This window comes from Poecilia reticulata, chromosome 2, assembly GCF_904066995.2.
Source record: "Poecilia reticulata chromosome 2, P_reticulata-male-v2, whole genome shotgun sequence".
In the NCBI taxonomy this organism is placed as follows: domain Eukaryota; kingdom Metazoa; phylum Chordata; class Actinopteri; order Cyprinodontiformes; family Poeciliidae; genus Poecilia; species Poecilia reticulata.
In genome coordinates, this window is record NC_088831.1 from 6,061,037 (window position 1) to 6,088,694 (window position 27,658).

The 27,658-nt window shown below is 40.3% G+C and overlaps 3 protein-coding genes across 4 annotated transcripts in view; 1 reads left to right on the forward strand and 2 right to left on the reverse strand.

The window, feature by feature from the left end:
• Positions 1-12: 12 nt before the first annotated feature.
• Positions 13-7,987, reverse strand: gpbar1 (G protein-coupled bile acid receptor 1). The gene is made up of 2 exons (XM_008425809.3): positions 7,447-7,987; positions 13-5,007 (listed from the first exon to the last, which is right to left on the reverse strand). The coding sequence occupies exon 2, from the start codon at positions 4,978-4,980 to the stop codon at positions 3,943-3,945; it is 1,038 nt and encodes a 345-aa protein (XP_008424031.2). The 5' UTR covers positions 4,981-5,007; positions 7,447-7,987; the 3' UTR covers positions 13-3,942.
• Positions 7,988-12,487: 4,500 nt separating this feature from the next.
• aamp (angio-associated, migratory cell protein) lies at positions 12,488-15,878 on the reverse strand. The gene is made up of 11 exons (XM_008425821.3): positions 15,549-15,878; positions 15,240-15,383; positions 15,027-15,146; positions 14,721-14,860; positions 14,439-14,583; positions 14,064-14,147; positions 13,820-13,935; positions 13,650-13,744; positions 13,485-13,575; positions 13,253-13,407; positions 12,488-12,977 (listed from the first exon to the last, which is right to left on the reverse strand). The coding sequence occupies exons 1-11, from the start codon at positions 15,637-15,639 to the stop codon at positions 12,902-12,904; spliced, it is 1,257 nt and encodes a 418-aa protein (XP_008424043.2). The 5' UTR covers positions 15,640-15,878; the 3' UTR covers positions 12,488-12,901.
• Positions 15,879-23,955: 8,077 nt separating this feature from the next.
• LOC103474702 (histone deacetylase 4-like) overlaps positions 23,956-27,658 on the forward strand; it is a 61,863-nt gene continuing 58,160 nt past the window's right edge. Inside the window, exon 1 of one of the 2 annotated variants that reach the window (XM_017310946.2) lies at positions 23,956-24,323. The gene's annotated coding sequence lies outside the window, so the exon portion shown is untranslated. The remainder of the gene's footprint in view (positions 24,324-27,658) is intronic. The other variant, XM_017310944.2, reaches the window with a different exon arrangement.

Genomic DNA, 27,658 nt, shown 5'->3' on the forward strand with positions numbered 1-27,658 from the left:
GGAATTTCATCCGATTGCCCCCTCCTCTCCCGGTTCTCCTCTGTCTTCCTGAAACATACAAGATAGTCCACTGGAATAACCTGAAATTGATGTAACTGAGTAATAAAAGCATCCCTGGACTGCTGGGCTTCTTATTGACCCAATAGTTGACGTCTTGGTTGCTTTTTAATGTTATTAAGGCCTTTGTTTTCTTCTTAGTCTGCCTCCAACTGAATGTTTTCCTCCATACATATGCAGACAATACAAATTCTGTATTATTAAAAATGATTATGCTACCATTATTGGTACTCCGTTCTCATTTTAGTTCTTTGCACAGTCAGGTGACTAAAGGACGTGGTTCCAATTAGCAAAAATGGAGGCACAGCATATTATTTAGCATTTTAGAATAAAAAAGAGAGAGAAAACACGCACGACAAATTAATTTTAAAAAGTCCAGAGTCACATTCTGCCCTTAAACGCACCACTTCGTCTCATTAGCCAATCAAAATTAAGAAAACAAATCAGTTAAATGATGAAGGCACGCGCCGACAAATTAAACGGAAATGTAAGGTTGTGGCAGCAAGGGGCTTCAAGAAGTGGAAAGGGGCAACGGGAACCTGTGACACGAGGGCAGGTGACGGACAGCAATACAGGAAGACACCAGAGGCGAGTTAAACACATATATATATTTCTGTAGGTGTTCTGCCCCTGTTTCACTTTAATTTTTTTTTTGTTTATATATTTTTTAACCCCCCTGAATAAATGTCATCTTAAAACGTAAAGGGGATTATAGTGTTTGATTTTTCTGTATTTTCCATTTTGAAGAGTTGAGGGAAAAAGTATCTTATTCCCTAAGGTGAAATTGTTTCTTCACTGAAGTAGTTAACTCATATTTAAGGTTAGATATTAAAATAGTTTTAGTTCTGCATTATTTTTTACTGAATAGATGAATTTATTCTGATATATTTTTAAATATCATCAATAGAGGTGCTAATAAATGCTCAGACAGCTTTAATTCTGAGGATGTCTATGCATCAGAATTAAATTGTGAGAACTATAAATGTTGCAAGTCGATTTAATCAACTTGCAACATTGTTGCAATTTTACAAGTTGATTCAGTCAACATTTTATCCTTGTATCTGGAACCTGGAAACTCATAGCTTCTTGTCGTTTATGCTCTTATTGCTGCTGGGCCAAATCCCCTCTTGCCTTGGAGATTTATTCGTGGTTGCCCTTGCATCCATCTTTCCTCCACAGCCTGCATACCAGAATACAGATAAACACTGCTGATGGAAGTAGGAGTAAACGTTGTCAGCATGGAGAAATGACAGATGGAGAAAATCAATGACTCTTTTCAAGTGAGGTTGTGCACGAAAAATGCTGACATCATGTTCATCTGTGAGTTGTGCTTCTACACTGTACAACACTGATGCATGGGTAATAAATACGGTTGCAGTTGTGTGCTGTTTCTATAAAATTTGACGTTAAAGTTCGACAGACGAGAAAATATACAGAAGATAGCTTGATGTGTCGCCGGGTGAAGCACCCGGCACAAGGTTCTTGTGTTAAATTTTTTTTGTCAAAAAATAAAATAAAATTGTAAAAACAGAAAAAAAATGTTCTTCATATTAATGTGACACAACAAACAAAAATCATCGTGATTGTTCTTCATTCGAAACTATTTGATGAGAAATTTAAAAAAAAGAATTGCCAGAATACGTACGGCTCCGGTAGGTGGCGCTCTTTCTTTTAAACAACTCTGCAGTGTATTCAAAATTAAGACGGAGGAAAGAGTCCTAAAATAAAGATTCAGATGGTGAAAATAAGCATTTCTTTAAAACTAACCTCTGTTTGGACAGTGATGTCGACGGACGACACATATTTGTTTTGCCGAATTTAAAGTTTTTCATATTAGAAATTTCTCCTTGCTGTTAATTTGTCCTTGTTTGTTATTAATTATGACATGAAGATGTGAAGAAATGCTTTCAAGTAAAATCAGGACAAAACTGATTCCTGCATAATTTTAAGGTGACGCACAAATATTTTAGGCTAAACGGAGAAACATCTGATAAAATGACTAAGATTTTTATGATGCAAAAGGAAAAGTATTTGAAAGACCCCTCTGTTTTTCTGCCTTAGATGGCTCGCTGCTTTTCTTCTTCTTCTTTTTCCAAGTTATCTTTGCTTTACCATCACCTCCTGGAGGAAACTTGAAGGCTTTAACCCTTGTATGTTGAAATGGGGTCCAACCGACCCCACACACGTAAAACCTGTATCATTTTCCTTAGCCCTCTACGTTTGCCTCAGTCCTTGCACGCACAAGGGTTAAAAGACATCTGAAACCCTTTTTCTCTGAGATTATAGTGAACGGTAATGGGAAACTGACTGTCCTAGAGGGCATCTTCTGTTTTTACTGCTTCATATTGTGAAAGGGCATCCTATCTTCATCTTAAATCACGGGCTCATCTGAAAGGTGGGGTCAGGGGGCCTTGGTAACGTCTACTCAACTAGACAGGAAACAATTATTCAAGTTGGATCCTAATAAAAGGTTATTTATTAGTGTGGAATTAATAATTGAAACAAAACAAAATGAACTAATCCAGAATGAACTGGAGCTATATTTTCATAACCATGCTGAAGACTTTTCTACATTTCTGAAAGTTAACAATAGTGATTCCCTTACAGATTATATTTAGCTAAGTTCTTTGAAAAGTAAATACATTTAGTTGTGTTTTTAAAACAGATTTTCTACTAGAGGAGAAAAAAAATCAAGTAGGTCGACAAGGAAATATTTACATGCGTAGTGAATGGGATTTGGCGCCCCTCTGTGGCAGGAATATTGTAAGAACAGGTGGCTGATGCCATAGTTTGTATTACATGCAGTTTATTATTTTTGTGGTTTATTTTGCACTATTTTAGTGTTTTAATGGAGTCAGAGCTTCCACAGATGACAAGAAATGTGAGAAGCAAAAAATGGCACATTTTAAAATAGATTTTGTAGTTTACATTTATATATTTAAAAAAATAAGATAAATAAATAAGAAATAAAGAAATACATGCAAATTAAAATTGATTGGACTTAATTATGCAGTTTTTTATAGACATTGTTGATGGTTTGAGAAATATTTATGTGGAAAAAAATATAGTTGAAAACTATTCACATATCCATCTTTCTAGATCAGTAAATAACAGATGAATATTTTCTAGTGATTTATCATTTTTACTGGGCTTTGTGGGATGTGTGAGCACATATTTAGTTGTGCTCTGGTTGGCAGAATGAGGCACTTGCCCAGGGCGGCATTCATCCAGAAGGAGTGGTGGATGACTAAACTTTCACCACTCCGTCCATTTTATCCGATTTTTTTGCAATTTAGCCACATGTGGCTGTGGACAATGCTAATAAATATAAAGCCAGTACTAAAATGCAATTTCAGTGTTTTCATGCAGGTTCTTTATTATGTTACAAATAAAATATTGTTTTTTTTCTCCATTTTCCAAAAACACACAACTTTCTGTTCAGTAACATATGTTTTCTTAAAGCTGTTATGTTTTTCTTGGTGTAAAATTTTGGTTCATTTTACCAAATGAACACATTTATATAGGACATGTGTGTGCAACTTGAAAAGCTTTTTCTTTTAACCTTTATACTAGCTTTGTAGTTCAAGTTAAGTTTAATTTAGTTTGAGCGAGAACAAAAATGGTTGTGGTTAGCCTCTGCTCTGACAATAACTATTTTTCTAACATATGACCTTGTGACATTTTCCTACTATAGTAAGGGAACTACTGGAGATAACAACTTCACTATTTGACATTTAGAAAGACTTTATGATGCCTTTGCTATGACATATTACCTTAACAGTACCGTAATTCAACTGACTGTAAAATAAGCTGCCGCAAACTCTTTCCAATACCAATTCTTGCAGAGAAAACTCGATAAATATTAATACACCAAGGAGCATTATTTCAGATTGCAGTCTCGTCTGAGCCCCGCGCCCTCCACCTGTCTCTGAGTTTCTGGAGAAGCTTGAACGCTGGTTCCGTGTACTGCTTGTTGGCCAAACCGAGGACCATCGGCACCACGGCCATGCTTCCGATGCCGATGCAGGACAACACGATGTGAGTGATGGAGTTCTGCTTGGTGTCAATGATGAGGAACGCTATACAGACGTGCATGTAAATAAGGTAGGGAACCCAGCAGGCCAGAAAGGTCAGGGACACCGCCACTAAGCAACGGGTATAACGCAAGTTCAGCCTCTGTTCCTGGTCCGACGCCTGGTTTCCTCGCTCCACCGCTCTATGGAGGCGGCAGATGTCCTTCATCTGGCCTCTTGTGATCCACAGTACACGTCCGGTCATGCCAGCAATGAGAAGAATGGCTGGTAAAACAAGGCCGTACACCTCTAAGTAGATGAAGGCGTTGGGGAACACCCGCCTGTAAGAGCAGCACAACGTCAGATTGGCCGTACAGTTAGAAAGAGGCGGGAACTTTACAGCATTTTCACAGCAGTCGTTCCAGTCCGGCCCGGACCAGTTGCTCCACCCGAAAGCGGGCAGAGACGCAAACAAAAGCGGCGGTGCCCACACTATAAGCAGCACCAAGGAGAAATGCCGATGCATCCACAGGGTGTTGTAGTGCAGAGGATCGACGATGCAAATGTAGCGCTCGTAGTGGACCATCACCAGGTTGGACAAAAACGCCAAGAAGAGGAAATTCGGGAAGATGTGAGCCACCAGGCAGGAGCTGAAGCTCAGCTCCCTGTTCAGACCCATCAACGGGATGAAGGGCAATGCCACGCCTGTGCACATATCGGCCACTAGCAGGCTGAGGAAGAAGTAGTTGGGCGTGTTGTGGAGCTGGCGGTTGCATGAGATGCCCAGGATGATGACCAGGTTGGCCAGGATGATGGAGGTCGACAGTGGCACGGTGATGATGTAGACGAGGTTCTCCATCGAAGCCAGAGCGTGGGCCATCACTGGTGAAATCAGCAGGCCTCCTTCCATTTGCACGCACTCCAGTAAACAGCTACCCTAGAAGCAAAAACAAACTATAAAAACCAAGCAGTGGGGGACCCAGAAGGTTTATGGCTATACTTGTGTGGGGTCGGATGTTTGCACAAACATGCAAATGCATTGTATGACCTTGTCGGCTTGCAAGAAGCAAGACGACAGTTTTAGGTTAAGAGGAACAACCGAACGGATGTAAAAAGAAACAGAAGAGGATGCAACAGAGGAAGCAAGCTGGAGGAATTTATTGCAAAAATAAAACCAAACAGGAAGAGATTGAATCAGTAATGATGATGCACACATGCTCAGTAATGTGCCTCAAAAGGTGTGCATGGACTCATATCCAATCACTTAGATTTATACTCCTAAAATGCTGGACACTTCTGTTAAAATGCCAGGTTCTGGTGTAGCAGAGGCCCTGATGAATCCGTTCCAATCCAACGAATAATCTGATTCATCCTGTAAAACTAAACTAAAAACTAATACTAATTTGATTAATTTTCAGGAATCAGACGTCTTTGGTATTCGCCCCCTTTACCTAGCAATAGTTTTCCAGATCTCTTGAGATTGTCTCGTCTTGCCCTCAGTTATTCCAAAGCTTTCATTTCAAAGTCGGGGGTCAGTGCGGCCAACATGTTTCCCTGTGGGTGACGTTCTCTTGCCGATCTGCAGTGTTTTATGTACCACCTATAGGATTTTGTGGCCAAAAAAGTTCATCCGAGTTTGGGTCCATCAGACCCATAAGACATTCTCCCACATAGTATTGGGGGATTTCACCCATATTGGGGTGCGCAGGAAATAACAACACAGAGACCCATTTCTGTCTGTCTGCACCTTAAAGTGAGTTGAAAGAGCTTAAAACTTTGCTTTCTCTTTAAAGTGAACTAGTCGTTAATATTCTTAAAATAGGGCCACTTAAAATAGTTGTTTGTGGAGATCACTGTGCAGCTCAAGGGTCCACTTCAGCTGAGTATTCATGAATTTTTTTATTTATATTCACCACATGTTCTCTGTGGTGCCTTTCTATAAAACAGCTGCTGAAGCTGCAGATTAAACCGATAAAAAAGTCACACGCAACAAGGGGTCATAGGTCGCCTCAACTGTGACAGGTCGGACCCTATTTGTTGTCTCTTTTGTAATGAAGTGAGCGGAGATCAGATGAGGGCATGTGTTTGGAGAATGCAGCAATTTATATTGAGAAAATTTGATAAATCATAGGATGTGATACAGATCCTAGAAAATAATTTTTTATCGGTTATTTTGTTCATGTGGCGGTCTTTGCATGATTGCCTCCCTTTATTAGAAAGACCTACAGCCCCTACCTGCAAAAAACAAACACATTTCTGCAATAAAATAATATATATATATATATATATATATATATATATTTATTTTTAAACTCATTTACAAACAAAAAAACGTTATTATTAGTGTGACTTCACGTTTCTTGGACCTCTACCCAGGGATTCATTTTACTTTTAAAATTCTTTCTCTGAATAGTTTCCTCAAAGCTACGTTTTTGTTATGCTTATTTCCATGATAGAATTGTTCACAAAACTTTATCTAGTTGGTTAATACTCAGCTTCTCCAAATTATTCCAGTCGGTGTTTTTTTTTTCCTGAGTTTTTATGCCACCCCTTTGGAAATAGCGCCATGGTTGGGGAGCTGCCTCTGTGGTATCAAAACTACCACTGTTTATGTAGGTTTATGAAAAAAAAGAGGTCTTGATAAATAATTTCCAAGTTCTTTCAAACCTTAAATGTGAACAAACATCCTGTGGGAGAATAGAAACATGTGTATGAGTAAAAAAAACAATAAAACGACAGAAGCCACACTAACTTATTTTTTTGCATCTTTCGATCCAGCATTTAGTCTTCTTAAACAACCACTATCAGATTTTGTGTTAGAACCACTTCCACTTTCTTAATAACTTTACTTAGCCCAATTATATTTGTGTTTATGGTACATGACGTTATATCAAACACCACCAAGCAGTAATGTATAGTATATCGACAACATCTATAATTTTGATAGTGAAAATAAACAAGCCTGTACATTTCCAGGGGTTTGCGTGTAAAAAGTGCATTTTCAAGCAGAACGAGGGGGAGTTTTATGGTATCAAAGTCCTGCTACAGTTTGAGCAAATGGTGTTTTTAAAGGCTCTTTAAAAGATGAACACACAATGCAAATTGGTTTTTAGCCTTTACAAGTAAAGAGCAGTTTTATGCTTTCTGGAAGGTCTTTATAGTCAGGGATGCAGCGGATTATTGACTCTATTTTAAGCTGGATACTTCCTCTGACATAAAGCATCGTGAGTTAATTAAATAACATTCTGAATCAAAGTAATCTTTCATCTCATAACATGCAACATGCTGTAGAAAGGCCGCATCTTTATGAAATGATCCTCAGGAGCCCGTTTAAGCTTCAATCAAAAACCAGAAGGAATTTTTAAACTTTTGTTACCTTGTGTGATGAATTGTCCAGTCATGTATCATTTGTGAGATGAAATCTCAGCTTCCTTTTCTGCTGCATATCATATCCACAGCCAGAAGCACTAAGGAGAGTCACAGAGCGGCCGACTCCAGCAGTTTTAACAACCCACAGTGCAAGCTCAGACAGAGACGGAACGAGCAGCCAACTCTCTTCCTCACAGTTACTTTAAAGAGGAAGTGTGCTCAGAAGGAGGAGGAGGTAGTGGTCATCCTGAGGCTGTCTTGTCCTAAACAGGGTTTGCCGGCAGTAAGAGGAGTGCCCTCTATCCCTCAATTATCCAACTAACTCAGATTTTGTACTTTTTCCTCATGTATTATCAAAGAATCTTTCGACTGACTGGTTCTATGTGAAAATATAATTATGATCATTTTTAGATAATGAGTTAGCTGTTATTAAAAGCCTCTTTGGGTTTCATTTGACAATTTGATTGGATTTAATGCGAAAAATAATGAAGAGACATGGCAGAGAGCTTCAAAACCAAAACCACTGCTGACCAAAAACAACACAACATCTCAAATACCCCCCCCCCGCCAAAAAAAAAAAAACCATCTTGGTGAGCGCCAAGACTTTTGAGGAATATTCTGTGTACTGACGAGACTGAGGCTGAATATTTTGGAAGGCATATTTCTTGTTACGTCTGTTGCAAAACTAATTTCAGAAAGAAAGAAAAAAAAATTGCAGTGATAATCTCTGGCTGCTTTGGTGCTACAGGATCTGGACGACTTGGAATGGAATCATGAAATTTAGAAACATCTGAAGGAAAATGTATTTCTCATCTTGCAACATCTTGGTGTATCTCAAGACATGTTTTACATTAGTCTAAATGTAAAGAAATAAACTATCACATCTATTAGATATGTGGGGCAAGTGATTCTCCCCCATTTCGCGAAATGTATGCTACTTTCTAAGTTACATGACATCATCTCATTTTCCTCCCTATATCTGTTCAACCATCTGCTATTAAAGTTCTACACAATGACCATGAGTACCTTCAGAATGTCAAATAATAATTAGCTGAATTCATCAGAAAATGGGTCAGACAGGACCCTCTTAAGCCACTCTTAAGCGTTTAGCATGCTGATGTGAGTGAATCTTCTTTGACGATGTAATGTAGTGGTTATTATTGGCTAATTGCTGTGACATTTGCGAAGCATTTGCATAAAGAGCAGTGATACATCTGAGCTGCATACTGTACATAATTATACATAGACATATTGTAATACTTTGATAGCGATTTTTGGCTTGCATCTAGCTTAATGGACAAGTTCTTAACTTTTTGCTGAACTTCACTTTTCTCAATAAAATGTTTCAACATCCACACAATGCAGGAAAACATAACAGTGGATTTTAAAACAGTAGATATAAATTCTTTAATTAAAATACCAAAATGTAAAAAAAACAAGTTTCTACAAGGCTAAGAAGCTTGCTACAGCTAACTTATAAAGCTAATTGAGCAAGCTAGCTCAGCAAGCTAACATGGAAGTCATTGCCAAGCAGAAAATACTGTTTTTCAAGCAGTTTATTGTTCAAAAGCAAATGAAATTTTCCAAATAAATACTATATCTTAAAAAAAAAGTCTGCTGGGAGTGGGAAAGCCATCTTTTGAATAGATTCATATACAAGCTAGCATCTACCGCTACTTGATTTTCCTATTTGCCCTCAGGGTGAACAACGCTTATAAATACATGCGTGTATACACCTGAATTCATAACAGCTGTCACAGATGTCTGATATTTAAACAAAAAGTTGGATAGAAGAGCAGTGGAGAGCTGTTTTGCTAGCCAAGCACAGGGGCCCCTCCTTACCCAGATAGTTTGGAGCCTGGAAGAGATGAATAAGCTCAGATAATGCTTTTAAACAGAAATGTTCCCAAGACTTGGAGCATTTGTAAAAAAGACACAACACAGGGAGGACAAGCTGGACATAAAAGAAAAACAAGAAGAGATTAAGCATTTTGAATTTCCCCGAACTCCAGGCCCTGTGCGATAATTAATCAAATCCATGAGCTGGTTTATTTCTGTGTACAGCGGAAAAATGTAATGGAATAAGATTCATTAACTTGGTTTGCAAAGAAGATAATCACAATTTTTGAGACTATTTTTTCTTTATAGTGAAAGTGACTAAAAGCTATAGCCATCGCTGGAGAAAATATATTTACAGAAAAATCAACTTCAGAATATAGTTAAATGCGAACATTTTTATCCAAAGTGGGAACATTTTTCTTTTTATCCATTGGTTTTCTATTCAGACTGTGGTTTTAGGGGCATGGTTAGAAAAACATGTAGGCTCCTCCGACTGAATATTTTTTGAATAAAGTTTTTTTTGTGATAAAATAAACAGATAAGCAAATAATAAACTAATCTATCATAAGTGGCTGATGTTGACAAGTGGAATTGGGGCATTGGTTACCTCCTCTTTCCCATCCTTTGACGCCTTTTAACATTTTCATTTAAACTTATACAAGCAATACTTTAACTGTCCACACAAAGTAAAAATTGTTACATTGTATATAATATCATGCAATTTGATTGGATCTAAGGTCAAAGTTGAACATTCTTGCAATCCAAATAACTTATAAAAAAATTCCAGCAGAGTAAAATTAATAATAAAATGTTTTTTTAAGTTTTGTATTAAAAACAGAAACCATAACCAAAGTTAGGAGTATTAGTAAAATGAGATTGACTTTTTCTTTCATGTCTGAGAATCTTGTTGTCGGGGATGACACCTTTAAAGTAGGCAATTTAAAATATGGTGGCTTCAGTTAGAAAACAAAAAACAGTTATTTCTGAAGGACACACATTTACAATATAAAAAAAAAATCCACAAATTGTTCGGAAGAAAGAAAATCCACTTTTTCCCATGGAAAGAAACACCTGACCAGACCCGTGAGATTTTGCTCAGTTTTTTTCTCTGAATACTGCAACTTTATGAAATGTTATTGGAGAAGTGCTTTTCTAAACAACTGCTCATTTAATCAATAAATGCATCTAGCACTCTGACAGTGTAAACAGAGACGAGACAAGACAGCAAGTGAAAACTAATGTCCAAACACTGTGTTGTGACAGTGGAGGGAAATACCCTTCTGTGAGTGTAAACTACATCTGACAGATGTCATTTTTCCCCCCCGGTGTCCTGTTGCGACTCTGTTGGGTGTAGCGCAAACACACGTTACCATACTTTTATTTATGTAAAACACACATCTTGTTTATGCCTTAAAAAGGGGAAGTTGTACAGCCTTTCTGGGTCAGTTACCTTTGCACTTTTGGCTTTGTACAATGGCACAAGGAAAAAGCACTTATGCACAGGATACCCACTGACGGTTTCCTCTTTCATTGAACAGCCAAGCGGAAGGGAAGAGCATTAGGACAGAAATAAGGCTGACAGTAGGCATCCCTGGTTTGGTAAACAACATTTAGGAGGCTTTCTGGAGTAAAGTGCGCACCAATGTGCATCAGCGATACACTGACGCCAACCCCATTAGGTCGACTTTAATCCAACTCTAGTTTGTTTGCCTAAAAAGTCCTGCTTGTTTGGGTAGGTGTGAATGTGCAATCGAAAAGAGAACTCTCTTCCGCCTACAAACCTCCGTCTCGGTTTGATTGAGGTGAACTCTTGTGCGGCTTGAATGCCAACTGGAGAACGCTCCAAAAATAGGAAGGAGACTATAGCACAGGGCATTTTGGGTAAATAGAACCAAACGTGCAAGTCTCATGATAGCGGGAGAAATGGTTTGTGTTCTTTGTTGCTCTCAGTGTCTTCTTTAGAAGCTTTTGTGTCAGTGTTTCTTGGTGCAGCGCCACCACAGGTGAGGAGGGGATGTCTCTTCAAAGGGTTTGGATCGCTTGACAGTGCAGTGTGAAAGCTAACCGCATCAGCTGGAAAGGTAACAAATATCGCCATTTTGCTGCCTACTAGTATCTAAATTCTCCAAGTTTTGTGTGGCTGACTAATTCACTGCTTGGTTTAACAGTCGATTCAACAGTAGAACCTAACAAAGAAGTTGTTGAGTGTATATCATCCTTTTTAGCAGGAAACAAAACAAACAGTATTTTCTGGATGCAGTTTAAGGCTGTTACTGCGTCATCGTGAACAACATCTTTTTTTTCTCAGCGTAGAAGCCTTCTTCCGGGAATATTATGTTTATACCAACAGAGATTCCCCAACGGATCTTAATTATGTAAGAATGGAAAGAAACCCCGTGCTGCTTAAAGCCTAAGATGTTGAACATTATGCCTAAACACAAGTCCAGATGATTGATGTAGGTTTTAATGGAGTTCTCCAATTCGTGCCACACAGTACTTCAGTTACTACAACAAGTAAGAGAAACTAAATTGTGGGTTTTTATATACAATCTTCAAATTTATACTATCTTCAAATTTATAACACCAAAAGAAAAAAAACCCCACTTAGCTGAACCTGATTTTGCAGATAACTGACACGCCCATTGCTGGTCTCGATGTGGACCGGTCAATTACCGAGACCGGTCCGAGTTCTTCATATCAGTTCAATCTAAAAGTTAAGTTTACTAGCCAAAGGAGACAAGTGGGATTTATAGAATGACATTAAAACCCTCCTAACCTGAGTACTGAAAGCACATGGTGCTGCGTTTCTATTAAATTATAAAGAGCTAAATGCATTATGTGAGCTTTTTCAAACTCATTGTCTGATTCAGTCTTGCTTTAATCACATCTAAAGTCGATGGAGCTATATATAAAAAAAAACTCCCTCCCTTAGGAGGTTGTCATCTCCAGATCGACTCAACTTCTGCTTTTATGTTTATCTAATAACATATTTCAGCTGAAACTGAAGGCTAAAGAAGCACTTACAGTCACAGATTTAACCAAGTGCAGTATTTTTTCCGCCGGTTAACCATGTTGCCACGACCCGTAATATAACAACTTTGCCCTTCGGCTTGGTTTGAGCTTCTTTAGGAAACATCTTTATCTCGTAGACACACAAAAATAGATGGGAGAATGAACGTAAGACACAAAGCAATCCCTGAATGACAATAAAAGTTTCAATTGCCCTGAGGAGAGCATATTGTTTTATTGTCTGTATTTACAATTGAGTTTACATGAATAAGTTTGTGTGTTTAGTTGAAAGACCACACACGTCCTTACATTTAGGAAATGATGCACCACAATTACAGGAAAAAAAAAAAATCACTGTCCTTTCACTTGCTGATTCATGAATAAGACCATTTAAACTAAACAAGTGGGTGGATTTGTTTAGTGTGACAAACCGGAAAATGGGAAGAAATCAGGAACATTTCTGTTTTAAGGGTTTCTGTCAAGAAAACACGTGAGGATACTTTAAAATACCGAAAAGATAAGAAAATCTATTCTCCGGTGTAAAAAAACAGAAAGTTTGAGCAGTAATTGTCCGTTTTCTGTGACGCATTTTCCTCTTTCTCTAGCTTTTGTTTTTATCGATCGGGTCTTTGGAGGCAGAACACTTTGGCCTGGTTGTCTCCTGAGGCCGTTACAGCAAGAGACGCTTCCCTGAGGAGACACAAGGACACCATTAGGTGAGGGAATCCCATTTGTTCTGCTTTAATAGTCAAAGAAGTTCAAAAACAATGCTTCGCAACAAGTATACCTTAATAAAGCAATGTGTTTGATAATCTATTAGAACTGAAGCTTTCATGGTAGGCTATGAATTCTGTCCTTGCTGCGAAACAAGGACATTTAACACTTTTTCTTTTATCCTTGCAAAACTGGATTCACCAATTAGAAATGAAGTGAGCGAAACAAAGGCCATTTCAAAGCAATCGTACCCGTTGACGGTGAAGTCGAGGATCTCTGCGGTGTGTCCGCGGTACTCGGACAACATGTTGCCAGAACGTCCGTCCCACAAACGCAGCGCTCCGTCCAAACTGCAGGTGGACACCACAGACGAAGACTCCTCCCACTGCAGGTGAACGATCCCTGCCTGGAGAGGCAGAAAATAGGTGGCGGCGAGGAGATTTTTCAACGTAGTGAACTAAAGCAAAACAGAAGCACACTCACCTCATGCTGGCATCTGTGCCTCAGCACCTGTGTAGAAAGGTCATAAATGGCCAGAGTCCCGTCCAGGTACGCCACAGCTATGAGAGGTAGGCTGCAAACATCTCCGCAGATGTAAGACGCTGAAGCTGACATGTCACATTTTGTAATCCGATTATTTAAACTTACATATTGCAGAATCCCACAGACTCCACGGAGTTGGACTCTTTCTCGTCTTTCGACCCTTTTCCCTCACCTCCCTCCACAGAGAACACTCCAACTACCTGTAAACACGCTTTTATTGAGACGAGCTGCTGGGAGGATGTCTGTTGGGCATACCAGCTCACGGCTGCACCCACCTTGCCTGTGGCGGTGTTGACAAGCTTGGCACAGCCGTCCACTGAACCCGTCAGCATGAGAGAGCCATCCTTGTTGCAAGCAAGGCAGGTTAGCGCCCCCTGGTGTCCGTCTTGACCTGGATGAGGACACACTTCAATCTCTGAAATGTTCTTCTCCTGACTTGGTGACATATGTACTGTGATAATTTAGCCTGAACACATAAGGAGCGACATACGCTGAGTAATCAATGTGTTTGTGTCCTACCTTTAATGACATGAATGGCATTTCCTTGCTTTAGGTCCCACACCCTTACGGTTCCATCCTCATAACCCACCACGGCTCGTTTACCTGGAGGAAGGTGTGGCAGCGTCAGTGTTTTCCCCAAGACTTGACAGCATCAAACTTAAGATGGTAAATTAGTTTTTTCTTCATGTTTTTATCTGGAGAAACGCTTAATTTAGTGAGCGCTGATAAAGTTTTAAGATTTAGGAAAGGTCTGCTTTAATGCTTGTCTTTTTATTCAGTCTATGCAACTATAAATCATCTACAATCAAACCCTGACTGTCTTATTCACCACTAAACACTTGTTACAACCTTTCTGAATATTGTGAGGAATTCTTTGTTTTGGTGTTTTCTCACCATCAGGGAGGACTTTGCCACTGGTTGCCTGACACGCAGGACTCTCGAAGGTTTTACAGTCTCCTGCAGGGATCTTCCACATCCACACGTTGCCATCGTTTGTCCCCGCCAGCAGCACGGGAGCGCAGGGATGCCACTCCAACCACTGAGGACGAGGTGAAGCAACAACGTAATACAGAAACACGTTGATCTACTGATGTAATTCTGTATTTTTGGTATTTCTCTAAGGGATTAAAAAAACAAAAAAACAAAAACGAGATAAACTGACTCTCTGCATTTTACCTCCAGATCTCCGACTTCAAATGACCAGATCTCCTCTTTTGTTTCCACTTTCCAGACTTTGATTAGACCGCTCATATCCCCCGAAGCCACCAGAGACGAGTCATGGCTGAACATGGCACACGTCACCGAGTCTTTGTGTCCTGCAGGGTAAGAATAAGAAAAAACAAGACGCATATTAGACAGAAAAAAACAGGGTGGATGGATAAATAAATAAAAAAACATGATGATAAGCAGATTCATGAATAGATAAGTAGCTGGGCGGTTGAATGGATGCAAGGATAGGTAGATTTGAGCAGGAGTATTCACCTGAGCACTCCATCACGACCTCTCCGTCGCTCACTCTCCAGACGTAAGCCTTATCATCCTCTCCACCCGTCACGGCTAGGCAGTTTGTGGCTGGATCCAAACTCACACAGAACACAGAGCCTGGGCACGGGGAGAGGAGGGCAGCACGGCAAAGTTTTTAGCCTCGAACAGTCGTAAAGGTAGATGCAGCACAAACCTGCAGGATGGGTCTACCTGTGTGCTTGGAGAAGGTGAGCTCGCTGTCATCTTGCTCCGCCTCTGCTTCCATCTCATCCTCCGTCTCCCAGCCTTCATTATCGTCCTCCGGGTTTCCGGTATCCTCAAAGTCAACGTCTCCCAAGTCGTCAGCCAAATCATCTAGGAAAACAAAGCTTGTCTATAAATGCTGAAACCATCAAATTCCAAGACAAACTTGCATCTAAATAACTTCTCAGGTCCTGTTCCATTCCCCAAACACACAGAAGTTGTAACTCGGTACCACCGCGGAAAGGTAAGCAGTCAGTGTAAGGACTCCCTCAGTACCTGGCCCAGGCTCTGTGTCGTTGAGATCGATTACTTCAATTATTTCCTCATCTCCATGGAGCTCTATGGCATTCTCCTCTGTGTTGTCCATGACGCTAACAGGCTAAAAGCAGGCAAAAACACTAGCGCTAATAACACCAAGTAAGTTAACTTTTAGCTACTTACAGAATCCAAACGAATCTAAAAGCCGCTCTTTTACTCATAAACGTCGCTTTATGTTATAAAAGAACTTAACCGAGCAAGTGTAAATTGTCAGAAAAATTGTCTAGGCATGATTTCTTCACATGTTGCTGCCTGAAGACTGAGGAGCTGCCGCATAATAATGACGAAGCACTCGGTCGGCCTCCAGTCACACAAGCGACCAATTACGTTCTCAATGCCGAGTAACGCCTCCTTACAACCCGGGCTATCATTGGCTGAAATAGTTAGATGAAAGGTTGGGATTGGTTGTCTGGACAGAGTGGGCGGAGTCGTTTTTTGGGATTTACACAACGTAGAACCGAGTCACGCAAACTCCACCAGGTGGTGCTGTTGACAAACTAATGACTCAGCTTCCAAGAGAGAAAAAAAAATATTGCAATAAATATATTACTGTTAAATTAAAAAAAAATACATTATATATTTTTATATGTAAGTCGATGTAATTTTAATAATTACATCGACCATTTCATAATAATTTAACTTTTTAAAATAATTGTTACTTTCTATAAATGTAATATTACTATGTTATATAAATAGTTGCATGTATTTTTTTATTTAATTATAATTGTAGATATGCAAATTCTCATTTTTTTATATTTGTACACTTTATGGTTATTTGCATAATGTGCTAAAAGTCATAATCTTCTTATAATTTGTTTCTTTATTCATTAATTTCTTCATTTATTATCTTTCTTTTAAGTATTTTATTAGTTTATAGACAGGATTTGGGCTCCTTACCCATTGCTCATTGTGCTTATCTGGTGTACTCAGTGTCTGATTAGCATCCTTCTCCTCTTTAGCAGCTCTCTGCTCCCTCTTGAACAAACAGCAGCTTGGAATGATTTCCTTTCTGATTAACATTCAGAGTCCTTCTCCTGAGAGACGGAGGAGGGATAATGGGGTGTTATCAAAACCGCAATTTACCTGCGCGGCATTAAGAAGTCGCAGAGGAATTTCGAACACTTTTGAAGTGTTGTTTGTTTTTTTTTAAGACGCTAAAAAATTTCATCACACATTAATGACAATTAGGACTATACCACCACAGAAAGGTTTAATCACGGATCCATTCTCTCTCTCTCTCTCTCTCTTGTCCCTTTGCCAATCTTTTAACACACCCCTGCCAAGCTCTGTAAAGAAAAAAAGAAAAGAGAAACAGGATTTCTGATTCCTGTGCGCTTTGGGAACAGCCTGAAAACTTTTCTTCCCAGATGTCTGACTGTACACTCCTGACGTGTAGACATAGGCTGTAAAACCACAGGGAAAACATCATTAGCGGCAAAGGCTGCTCTCCATTTTAAAAGAAACTGGTTCTCCCTGCCTCAATCCCTCCTTCAAACATCCCCGTGCCAGGGACATTTTATGAACACTTAACGCAGTTTGTCTACTTCAGGTCTTTTTGGTCGGACTTGAACGCCCCTGGCTATACGCTGCTGGCAGAAGTCACACGCTGGATGCCCAAATAAGTTTTACGGGCTGCTCGGGCCCCTCCGTTTCTAGTCTTCCGTGGAAAAATACAAGCATCTCGTGATGGGAGAGATGTGTAAATATCAGTGTGTAGGTTATTTAGGCATTTTAAATCTGCAGCGAGTAACAGATATATAAACTCTGCAGCCATTTATGACTAGCATTGGACGAGGCTGCACTGGAAAATTAAACACCGCTAGCTGCTTTCACTCGGTTGGTAGGTTCAGTTCTGTACGGTATTTTCCACCTCAACAGACGTCGTCTTTTGTTGCCACATTTAAATGTTTAATATTAAGTTAATTCAACATCAGATGAAGCAAACCCGAGTAAATAAGTTCTCAAATTAACGTTTCACTTTTTGAGACGGTTAAAAACTATTCAAACCAATTTGTGGCCCCCTAAACCATTGTTGTTGTTGTTGTTGTTGTTTTTTTTATCCTACTTCATGTTGTTGCTAAAAATGTGGTTATTCAACAAAACTATTCACAATTTAACTAGGCGGTATTAATACATGATATAACAATAATTTTTTTTAGCTGTATGATTTATAAAACTAAGCTGGTCTTTGAGCATTTTTGCAGCTCTAGCATGTCAATTCCTTTTGAGGAAAGATGCAAATGTTTTTACTTTAATTCAAATGAGCCTATTTTCTTGTGAAAACATTACTACTGGTGTCTGTTTTCCTGTGGAGCGGCACGGAGGCTGTTATGAGACTGTTAAAACTCAAGACGTTGGCTTTAAAAGACTGGCAGTGAATCTAGTTGGGATACACAAACTATCTCCTCTGAGTTATAGACAGTAGTAGACATATTCTGGTCAGGAGTCGCTATCTAAACCAATAAATCACGTGACTCGGTGTCCAGAACTACCAAAGAAGCCTAAACCCCCGCTCCACTGCCATGTTATAATAAAGACTTTACTTTTTTAAGACATCTAAGCTACTGGCCTTTTTCTACTGGTATTCATCAACGCCACATGACTGTGGTTGCAAGCTTTTCAACAGAGAAAACGTCACAGGAGTGAGGAGATCATGGGGTCAGGTCAGTAGTGTTTACACCTACAGAGCCTGACAACAGGAAGTCCATTCATTTCTGTTTATGCAGCAGACACAGAAATTGGTAGAAGTTGATGGAAATGCTGCAGCTGAGGCCGTCTTGCTGTCTGAGTTAGAGTTTTTGTCTTAAAGCTGGTTTCATTTTCTTCATCGATTTGCTTAAATGTTCATTCACTCCTATTTTAGCTCCAGGGTATTTTTAGAGTCGGTTTCATATCATGTTTTAATATTTGCTTTGCTTCTGAATCAGCATTGTTTGCTTTTGTTTTCAGATGCCATGAGTCATGTGGGGGAGCAGCAGGCGACGGTTTCGGTCTCGTTTGCTCGTCTTTAAAATGAGATGAAATTATTACGTACCTCTCACTACCTGTAATTGTTGCATTATTTTTTATTTTTTTGCTTAATTTGCTTTAAATTCCCATCATTTCATCTCTCCAGATTGTAATTTGAAGTTAAAAGTGTGTAAAAAAAAAAACCTTACTCTTTTCAGTAGAGTGAAGAAGACAAAGAAAAATCTCCAAAGTGAGACATTTTTTGGGGATACATTTTTCCAAAAATTAATTTCAATAATCACAAAGTACGCAAAGATTTCCCCTTAAATGTAAAGCCGACGTCACTCAGAGTTTGTCCACTCACGGGTTAGAAACTTTAAATCTCCAAAGCCTCTGGAACGACGCATTGGGTGGGCTTCAGAAACCAGGAGCGACCCATCATAACATTTCTCAGTTTATCGCCTGGGCGAGCTGGTTTATGTCTGAAATAGCCATAGTCTCCGCAGCGCCGTTTCTTCACAGCCAGTGGAAACAATGTGCTCTGTTCCCGACCGGCTACTGGAGCCATATTAATCTGCTATGAGTGCCATACCCTCACCTTTATGCACTCACAAGCAGTATGAATAAAAACGTCCTGGGAGATGGCTCCAGTAATTACTCTGTGTGCAGCTCAGCGTTGGCTTTGATGGAAAGTTTTAGACCAACTGGCGCGACTTGAAGAAGCCTGAATGCTGATGCTTATTATTATTATTATTTTTTTTATTAACAAGACTCCATTACTGCTTCTTCCTCCTTCTCTCAGACATGTCACATGAGCTGTACCCAAAAGGCAGAAATGGGCTTTGGACAATCTACAACTGTTGAGAGTCTCAAGTGCTTTCATCCTCGTGGGTTAAAGGCAGAGGATCTTTATGACTCTTGAGGTCTGCAAAGTGTTGTCTGCACGCTGCATCTGACTCATGTGGGTCTGTGTTGGGTGAGACAACTGCTTCCCTTCGAAAACCACTAACAGGCAGCTTTGTGTGTATTGCAAGTGGTCTGGTCCACAGCCTGTGTGTGATGTGTCTTCTGTGGTATCACAGCAGAGCTCTTTTTCGTTTACTTTTTTTTTCTTTTTTGCAGGCACTAAACGCTCGTCTGTTAACTTTCCGGCCGGTTTGCTGCCCCCCCCCCCAACCCCCCCCAGCCACCGGCCTGAAACACAGTGTATTTTTGGAACGTCATTACTCAGGATGTCTTTTTTAGGCCAGTTTGTTTTGTTCTTTTTGCAGTACAGATGCCTTTTTAAATGAATCATGCTGAATATAATCCCCATACAAAAAGAGAAAGTAGGTACCAAATACCCTCCTGGATGCAAAAACATAGCTCAACCGACGTAATTGTCGGTTTGGCAGTTTGGAGCGCGCTCGTCGCAAATGTGCAGCTCTGGGGCAACATAAACCAAATCTAATCCCTGCGTTGACATCATTGCTCTCAATGAACTCGCTTCAGATTGTCGCACAGACACACACACGTCTGAGTGTTTTAACGCGCGCGTCTGCGTCAGCAAAAGTCAATACGCAAACAATACGGATGCAGATGTCCCGCAGCAATTTGTGCTCCCGGACAGCTGCTATAAACCCTGTTTGATCATCAAGCCACATGGAAGTGATGAGAAACACCAGCGTTAACCTTAGCACTCCTGTTAATGGAGCATTTTAAAAAGAACATTTAATGGTTGTACTTTTTTTTTTTTTTTTGCATTCTGGAGAATTCACATATTTACCTCTCAAATTATTCCCTCCAATTGGAAAACTTGTAAAAAAAAAAAAAAAAACTGAAGAAGGCTTTCGAGTTTACTAGTCGTAGTTTGCAGCCCCAAACCGACAACATCAGCAATGCCTCCCAAGACCTGTCGTCTTATGTAACCGAAGCTTCTGCAGCTCATCCACAAATTACAGTATAATCTTCTGTTTCCATGGATATGACCGTCCCTACAGGCTTCCTTCCCCTTAACTCCGAAGGAGGAGCAACCTCGATTTAAAAAAAAAAGAAAAAAGAAAAAAAGCCAGCTGCAGCAGAGCAGTGCAAAAGCAGGGTCAGGTTGGAACGAACAAAAGAGCGTCTCGTGACAGAGATGACTATTTCTGATGGGAACAAAGAGGGAAGGTGAGGATCAAGACATTAGGGATCTGCACCTGCTAATGCAGAGGAACATCGGATTCCATCCCCAACACTGATCTGTGAAAGTCTGCATTTAGCTTACTGTTAGTTTGATAGTTAAAAATCAGTAGCTTAGCTACATATAAAACAAATCTAAAGTTTACAAGTGCGGTGGAGTTTCCTTCTGCTTCTTTGGATTGGCTTTGTTTGTTTGGATCCATTGAAGAAGGCTCTTCTGACAGCTAAAAATAGGCTAACAGCTGAATATTTTAAAGTGATAAATATATTATGTACTGAGCCTAATCAATCAGACAAACATACGAAACTAGTTTACTTGTCATGGGAGCTTATCAGATGTGGTGAAAGGAAAGAAGGTTTAAACAGGCCATTGTTGCTGATCCCAAATGAACCACCAAAAACATCTACGGTATATCCACAGATTTGCCATTTGGTAGTTGCAGCAGTGATATTTTGCGGACAAAGCTTCGAGAAAAGTCAAAATGCCTTTTGCACTTTTTCAAATCTTGACTTAGAACCAGTGACGGGCAGACAGGCCCAGAAGAGTTGGACCTGAGCTGAAGCGGCTAAAGACACCGAGAGCCGCCGTTATTGGGACCAGACATCGTTTTGAAGCCACAAGACAGCCTTTGCTGGGAGGAGGAGAGGTCGAGCCGCTAAAGAGGAAGAGGCTGCGGTACCAGATGATGTTGGAGGGCACGGGTGCATGCCAGTGGAGGTTTGGTTGTTTTTGTAGGTTGGTGAGTTTTTCCTTCAGCAAAGCCAGCAGGATTTTGGGATTTTTGCTTTACTAAAAAAGAATAAGGAATGGTGGAGTTTAGTGCTGTCTAGTAATGTCTGGAATGGTGCTAAAATATCTAGCATGATTTTTCTACCTGGTCTGCACAGTGGCGCAGTTGGTAGAGCTGTTGCCTTGCAGCAAGAAGGTTCTGGGTTCGATTCCTGGCCTGGGGTCTTTCTGCATGGAGTTTGCATGTTCTCCCTGTGCGTGCGTGGGTTTTCTCCGGGTACTCCGGTTTCCTCCCACAGTCCAAAAACATGACTGTCAGGTTAATTGGCCTCTCCAAATTGCCCCTAGGTGTGAGTGTGTGTGTGCATGGTTGTGTGTCCTGTGTGTCTCTGTGTTGCCCTGCGACAGACTGGCGACCTGTCCAGGGTGACCCCGCCCCTCGCCCGAAACGTTGGCTGGAGATGGGCACCAGCAACCCTCCCGACCCCACTGAGGGAAAAAGGGTGCAAGAAAATGGATGGATGGATGGATGGATGGATGGATGGATGGATTTTTCTACCTGTTCTGTCTCGAGGGCATTTCATTGGGATTTAATGTGACGCGTCAACAACAAGACATTGTAAAGTTGGAAGTTCTGCCTCCTTCAGCTCCTTCGTGTCTTTCCCAGAGTTTCTCTGTGAGCTTCAGTGAGCCATGGAAGGAGCCCCCCGAGGGGCGGGAGAGCAGACTGAACTCCCCAGCAGAGAGTCTACCTGCGCCTTCTGAATAATAACACCGTCTCCACGCGCAGATGCAGCCCATACGGAAGCTGCTTAGCATATTACGGTAATCGAGTCAGCGGAAACGGGCCGCGGTGTTTCAGACTCGCCTGTGGGTGGCTGCCGAGATGCAAAATCAAATAGAAAGTAATGGAAATAAAGGCTTATTGGATTAGCGATGGTGGTGGGAAAGGCGTTTCATGTTGCAATGAGCAGGAATTGGATAAAAATGTTTGTTTCATTTTGCTGGCAAAGGTTATGGAAGACGTCGAGCGTCAGAGGGAGAGGTTGAAATGCAGGAGGGAGAAATATTGGGTTGTTTGGAAGAGCACCGGGAGCATTTCATTGAGTTCTTAGGCCTGTAACGTTTCTAAAGAGCACCGTTTTTATGGTGCAGCTTTAATATGCATCTGCAAATGTAACAAAAGAAAATGGTTTCTCACAAGATTTCAGGTTTTTTTTTCACCCTGACAGGTCCACTTTTTTGCTAAAAAAAAAAAGTGACGCAGATAGCACACAGTGCCGCTCCAGTGAGCACGCATTTCTTAGATTCCCTGAATTCCTGAATGATATTATGTTTCCCAAACAATGATAATGTCAGATTCCTTTGAATTTCAAAGAAAGACACTTTCTGTTTGTTTTCTAGCTTTTACCTTTATCCACGGTGAGATTCCCACGGTGCGCTAGCCTTGAGTGTTAAATGACGTAACTGCGTGTAGAGCAGCTCGTAGTTTTTGAATCGGCGTTATGGGTTGAGTTCCTTCACTTTCCGCGCCATAACTTTCTACGTTTTTCACAATAAAATGTTTCCCAACAGCTGGCCCTTTGTCAGTAATGCAGCAGTGAATTACTTCATGCTATAACAGCTAGAAAAAACAACTCCCATCTGTTTGGCACTTACATTAAAAAGGCTTTAAACTGTTTTCTTATAAATACTTTAATAACTTGACATTTTTTAGCACATTTATGATTAAATAGGGTTTAGACAGATACTAACAGTAAATCATGAGGGCACACACGTTTCAAAAATGTTAGATAGATGATAAGTATGCATAATTCACTACACACAATGATTGTGGCTTACAGGTTAATATTTAGAATATGACATAAAAATTCTTAAAAAAAAAAAATCCCCAGAAAAGTTACATTATCATTATAATGATGGGGAGAAACTGCTCACTTAACAGTTGTTGTCATCAGCAACCTTCACCAGAAAGGCAAGCAACACAGAGTTACCGCTAAAGAAGCTGCAGAGGGATTTATTCAGTGATATTAATGGGAAGTTAAGTGGAGGGAAAAAATGTTTAAAAAGAAGGAAAAGCTGCAATGACACAACGCAAAAGGAGCCCAAACCAACCATCGACGGCATAATTACGTCCCTGGCAGACATGGAGCTCAGCATTAAAGATAAAAGGTCAAAAGATCAGTGACATTTTTATTTTCCGAGAACAATTATGCCACAATCATCACAATTAACAGAAATAAACGTTAGAAATATATGACTGCGTGTGTTATTGACTTGGACTAAAGCAACTTTCTGATAACATTTGGTTTTATTTGAGGAATATTTGGTCAAATAAAGTTTGTACCGACTCCATTCTATTGTAAAACACATACAAAGTATATTTTCTTCTTCTTATTATTATTATTATTAAAAGCGTAGCGACAATCTCCAAACAGAACCGAGCCCTGGACAGCGGTAGATGGGCCCGTTTTCATCCGACTGACCCCGCCTCTGGTAAATGCAGGGGCGCTCCATGTGACGCTGGGGCTGTAACAAAAATCCAGTATGGCGGAATCTGTCAGGAGATGAATTTTCTTTCCCAGTCCGCGCCCCCCCCCCGTCGGAGTCTCTAACATGGGAGAGAAATAAAAGGCAAACCGAGCGGGACACACGTCGGGACGCCTGGCCCTCCGCCTGGCCAGTGTTAGGTGAGCCGGTTTGTGCGCCTTGCGGATGAATGTGTGGCGGAGCAGCGCCGCTTTCATGTTGGTGCTCCGCCAGGGATGCGATCCACACACAGGGATTCATCAAAACAATGTCCGGCTCAAGTTTCCACACCGCTCCGCTTCGCTTTCGTTTTCCACGGCTACATTTCAACGGCCGTCCGTGGGTCTGAGTCGTGTTTCAAGGCGGTAGGACTTATTTCACCTCTTTTCGGGGAATTGAGCCGTCTTCTTTCTTTCTTTTTTTTTTTTTTTTTTGTCCGGCTACGGTTTGTTGCGCTGTTGCGGGCGGGAAGTGAGGGGCGATGTTTATTATGCCGTTTGTTGCTGAGCTATTTATAGAGCAGGACAGAGCCGTGGGCTTTAGTGTAAAATACAGAGTGAAAACACTTCTCCGGAGCTATTCTGGCCGGGCTGCCGGCATGGAAAAGGTGTAAAACTGAGGTCCAGGCCCGGGTATTTTGTGTGAATGGTTCGGGATGGGCGGTGGTAATTCTCTGCATGCGTCAATCTTTTTTCTTTTTTGTGAATGGGGGCGTACGGACTGTTAAAGCTGTTAAAGCGACATCTGAGTTGTAGATTATGGTGGGTTTAAAAGCGCTGCTTTGCTCATGTTTCTGCAAATATTGTACAGAGGAAGTGGACTTTTTGTCCTTGTATGTCAGAGTTGTGTTTTGTGCTGGGAACGGGCTGAGTGTATGTGAGCCCCCTGTTTTTAGGGATGGGGTTACAGAAAGCTGTGTCATCTACTATCGGCCCACCGATGCATTTTCTTATGTGGCTGATTCCGGTTCCAAATTTCTGACGTTTTTAAACTGATATATAACATACATTTATTTGTTTTGAACCCATAAATTAACAGTTGAAGTTTAATAGATTTTAAAAAAGAGATACGCTTTTTTTTTTCTTTTTGATTAAGCAGCTTAGTTCTTATTTACATTGGTTCTGGCTTTTGCTACCTCCTGGTCATACCGTCATTTCGAACTCACGATGCAGACCTTTCGATTTTATCGTGAAAAAAGTTGTAAGTTGGTTCACTTGGTAACCTACAGAAGTCACTATAAAAATATTAAAAACCAGTAGTAGAGATTGAAAATACTGAATTGATTCAGCACTTGGTTGTTTCATACTATTTGTAACATAAGTCCTAACATTTTCTTTCTGCAAGAAAAGCTACTTTGCAAATAATTTTTCAAAATTCACTCTTTGTTTATGCTTCAAATTATTTCTAATCCTTAGCTTTGTCAGTCAGTGCAAGTACGTAAATGTGGCTACAAATGAATGTGTTTTATTTCCCATTTTTATGAATGTTTATCCACATAATTGACATCACGGTTGCAGGTGTGTGATACATGATGTACGACGAAATGAAAGATTCTTTGTTTGTATCTACAAAATAGCAATGTTTGTGTAGGAATGGGGGGTACGACGTATTGGAAAAAATACTCCAGAGCCTGGAGTATTTTTATTATGGTACTGCTGCTTTCTTATTCTTTGCCATTTTGTAGTGAAGCCACAGCCACGTAGCTTCATTGTTTATTTTATTTCATGCACAAAAAGGTTGCGTAAGAAATGGTGTGGTCTACTTACATGGTTGTGCCAGTCTTACAAAAGATTTACAGAAATGTTTGTTGGTTCTTCACAGTTTACTTTCAGGACACAAGGGATGACTCAAATAAATAATCTCTACTAGCAGGAGATGGGTAGCGTTACCTTGGTTTGATCATAACTGGTAATACGTCACAGATTCTGATGGTAAGGTCTAATTGCACAAGATTTCATGATCAATTATGTCCATATTATTTACAAAAAGGAAAAAGAAGATCACTTTCTTATATTAACAGTATATGCACCGATTTGGACCGACATCAGATATTAATATCGCTTTTATGTCCAGTAACTATTGAATTGTACCTTGTGCATGCACATTTTGAAAGTGTTCTGACTACAGTAATAGAGAACATTTTAAACAATTACTTTAATTAGTTTGAGATATTTCAGCTTCTGTGGTGATTTACCAAAACAAGCTACTACCAAAAACAAATAAACCTCTCGTTGTGTCCACACCTCTTCACATAAACTTTGACAGTAGATCATTTAAAGTAAAGTTGCTGTAATCTGTTGCGTGTTGCAAGTTGCATCTAGACTTTTTCTGTCAATATAAAACATCAGAACTTTTTAGGATTGACTTTTCTCTTCTTTTGAAAAGCAATCACTTGATAAAGTCTGATACGGTTATTTAGTTGTTTTTTTTAATTAATAAAAAGTGTTAAAACTTAGAGCAAAATGTGAAATGATTTGCCTGTTATTCACCCAAAAACTGCACTGTGGTCAAAATATAACTAAATGAGTGTTTGTTTGTTTGTTTGTTTGTTTACAAAAAGCAGTTTTATTATTGGATTTGGCATGGCTGCACAGGGTACAGGTCTGATTCTAAAAACTATTGTCACACTTGTAGTTGTTATTGTTTGAAGTTTTATTCGTATTTCATGTTTTTCACGCAAAATTACAGCTTCTCTGTAATATTTAGGAAATGTTCCACCTTCGCGCTGCTCCCCGTGAGTGCTTTTCCGTCATCGCCACACTTTAGGCCGCGGGGCATGTCTCCCCAGTTCTGTCACCCTGCATCAAGCCAACGCGTCTTGGGGGGACAATGGTCTCGGACATTCGCGTTAATGCCCCCCCTCCCTAGACAGATGAGATACCCTTGGAGAATGGTGTTGCAGCAAGCTTCTCCCTAAAACCCGGACCCTCCCCTTCCCGGCTCTGCCCCTTCATCACAAAGTGTGCATGCACTGTGCAGTGACCGACTTTTTTTTTTTTAGGCGGGGCGGGGGGACAATTTGTCCTGCGGCTGTACTGTCTGGCCCCTCTCGTCTTGAGACCAACCCCCAGCCTTTAATGCACGCACACACGCACACGCGTGTGCATCCGTCCTGCTTCGAACAGCCTCGGAGACCCTCTGCCAGGGAGTAAACATCCACGCCACCCCCTCCCCCCTCCCCTCTCCCACCTCCACACCAACCTCCCCCCAGGCCAGATCTACCCCTTCTATCTGTGGTGCTTCAGGGTTAACCACTGATTACATCTGACACTTAAGCTTTGGGCTCAAGGCATTCAGGTTACCCCCATCCCCGCTACCTCCCAAAGAACATTAAAGTACAAGTATTTATTATCAATAACAACAAAGCAAAACCCTTTCCAAAATAAAAAAAGTCACCTTTTGTGGATAATAGTTGCAATTTGGGTTATTTTGTACCCAAAGAAATTCTGGTGAACTGCATCTGTTTGACCAAAAAAAACTTCCTCAAAAATATTTATAAGGAACTTTTTCTTGTGTGGCTTTCAACAACTGTTACTTACAAATACATCATTGTGGTGTCTTATAAGGACTTTTTATGAAGTATGAAATGTTGTGGTCAGAAAGAACTTTGTTCTTCTTCCTACCTTGAATAAAACAGCAGGAATTGCCCCTTTTTCCTCACTCGGTCACCATTGCTTTTCCCAACTTTAAATAATTTACT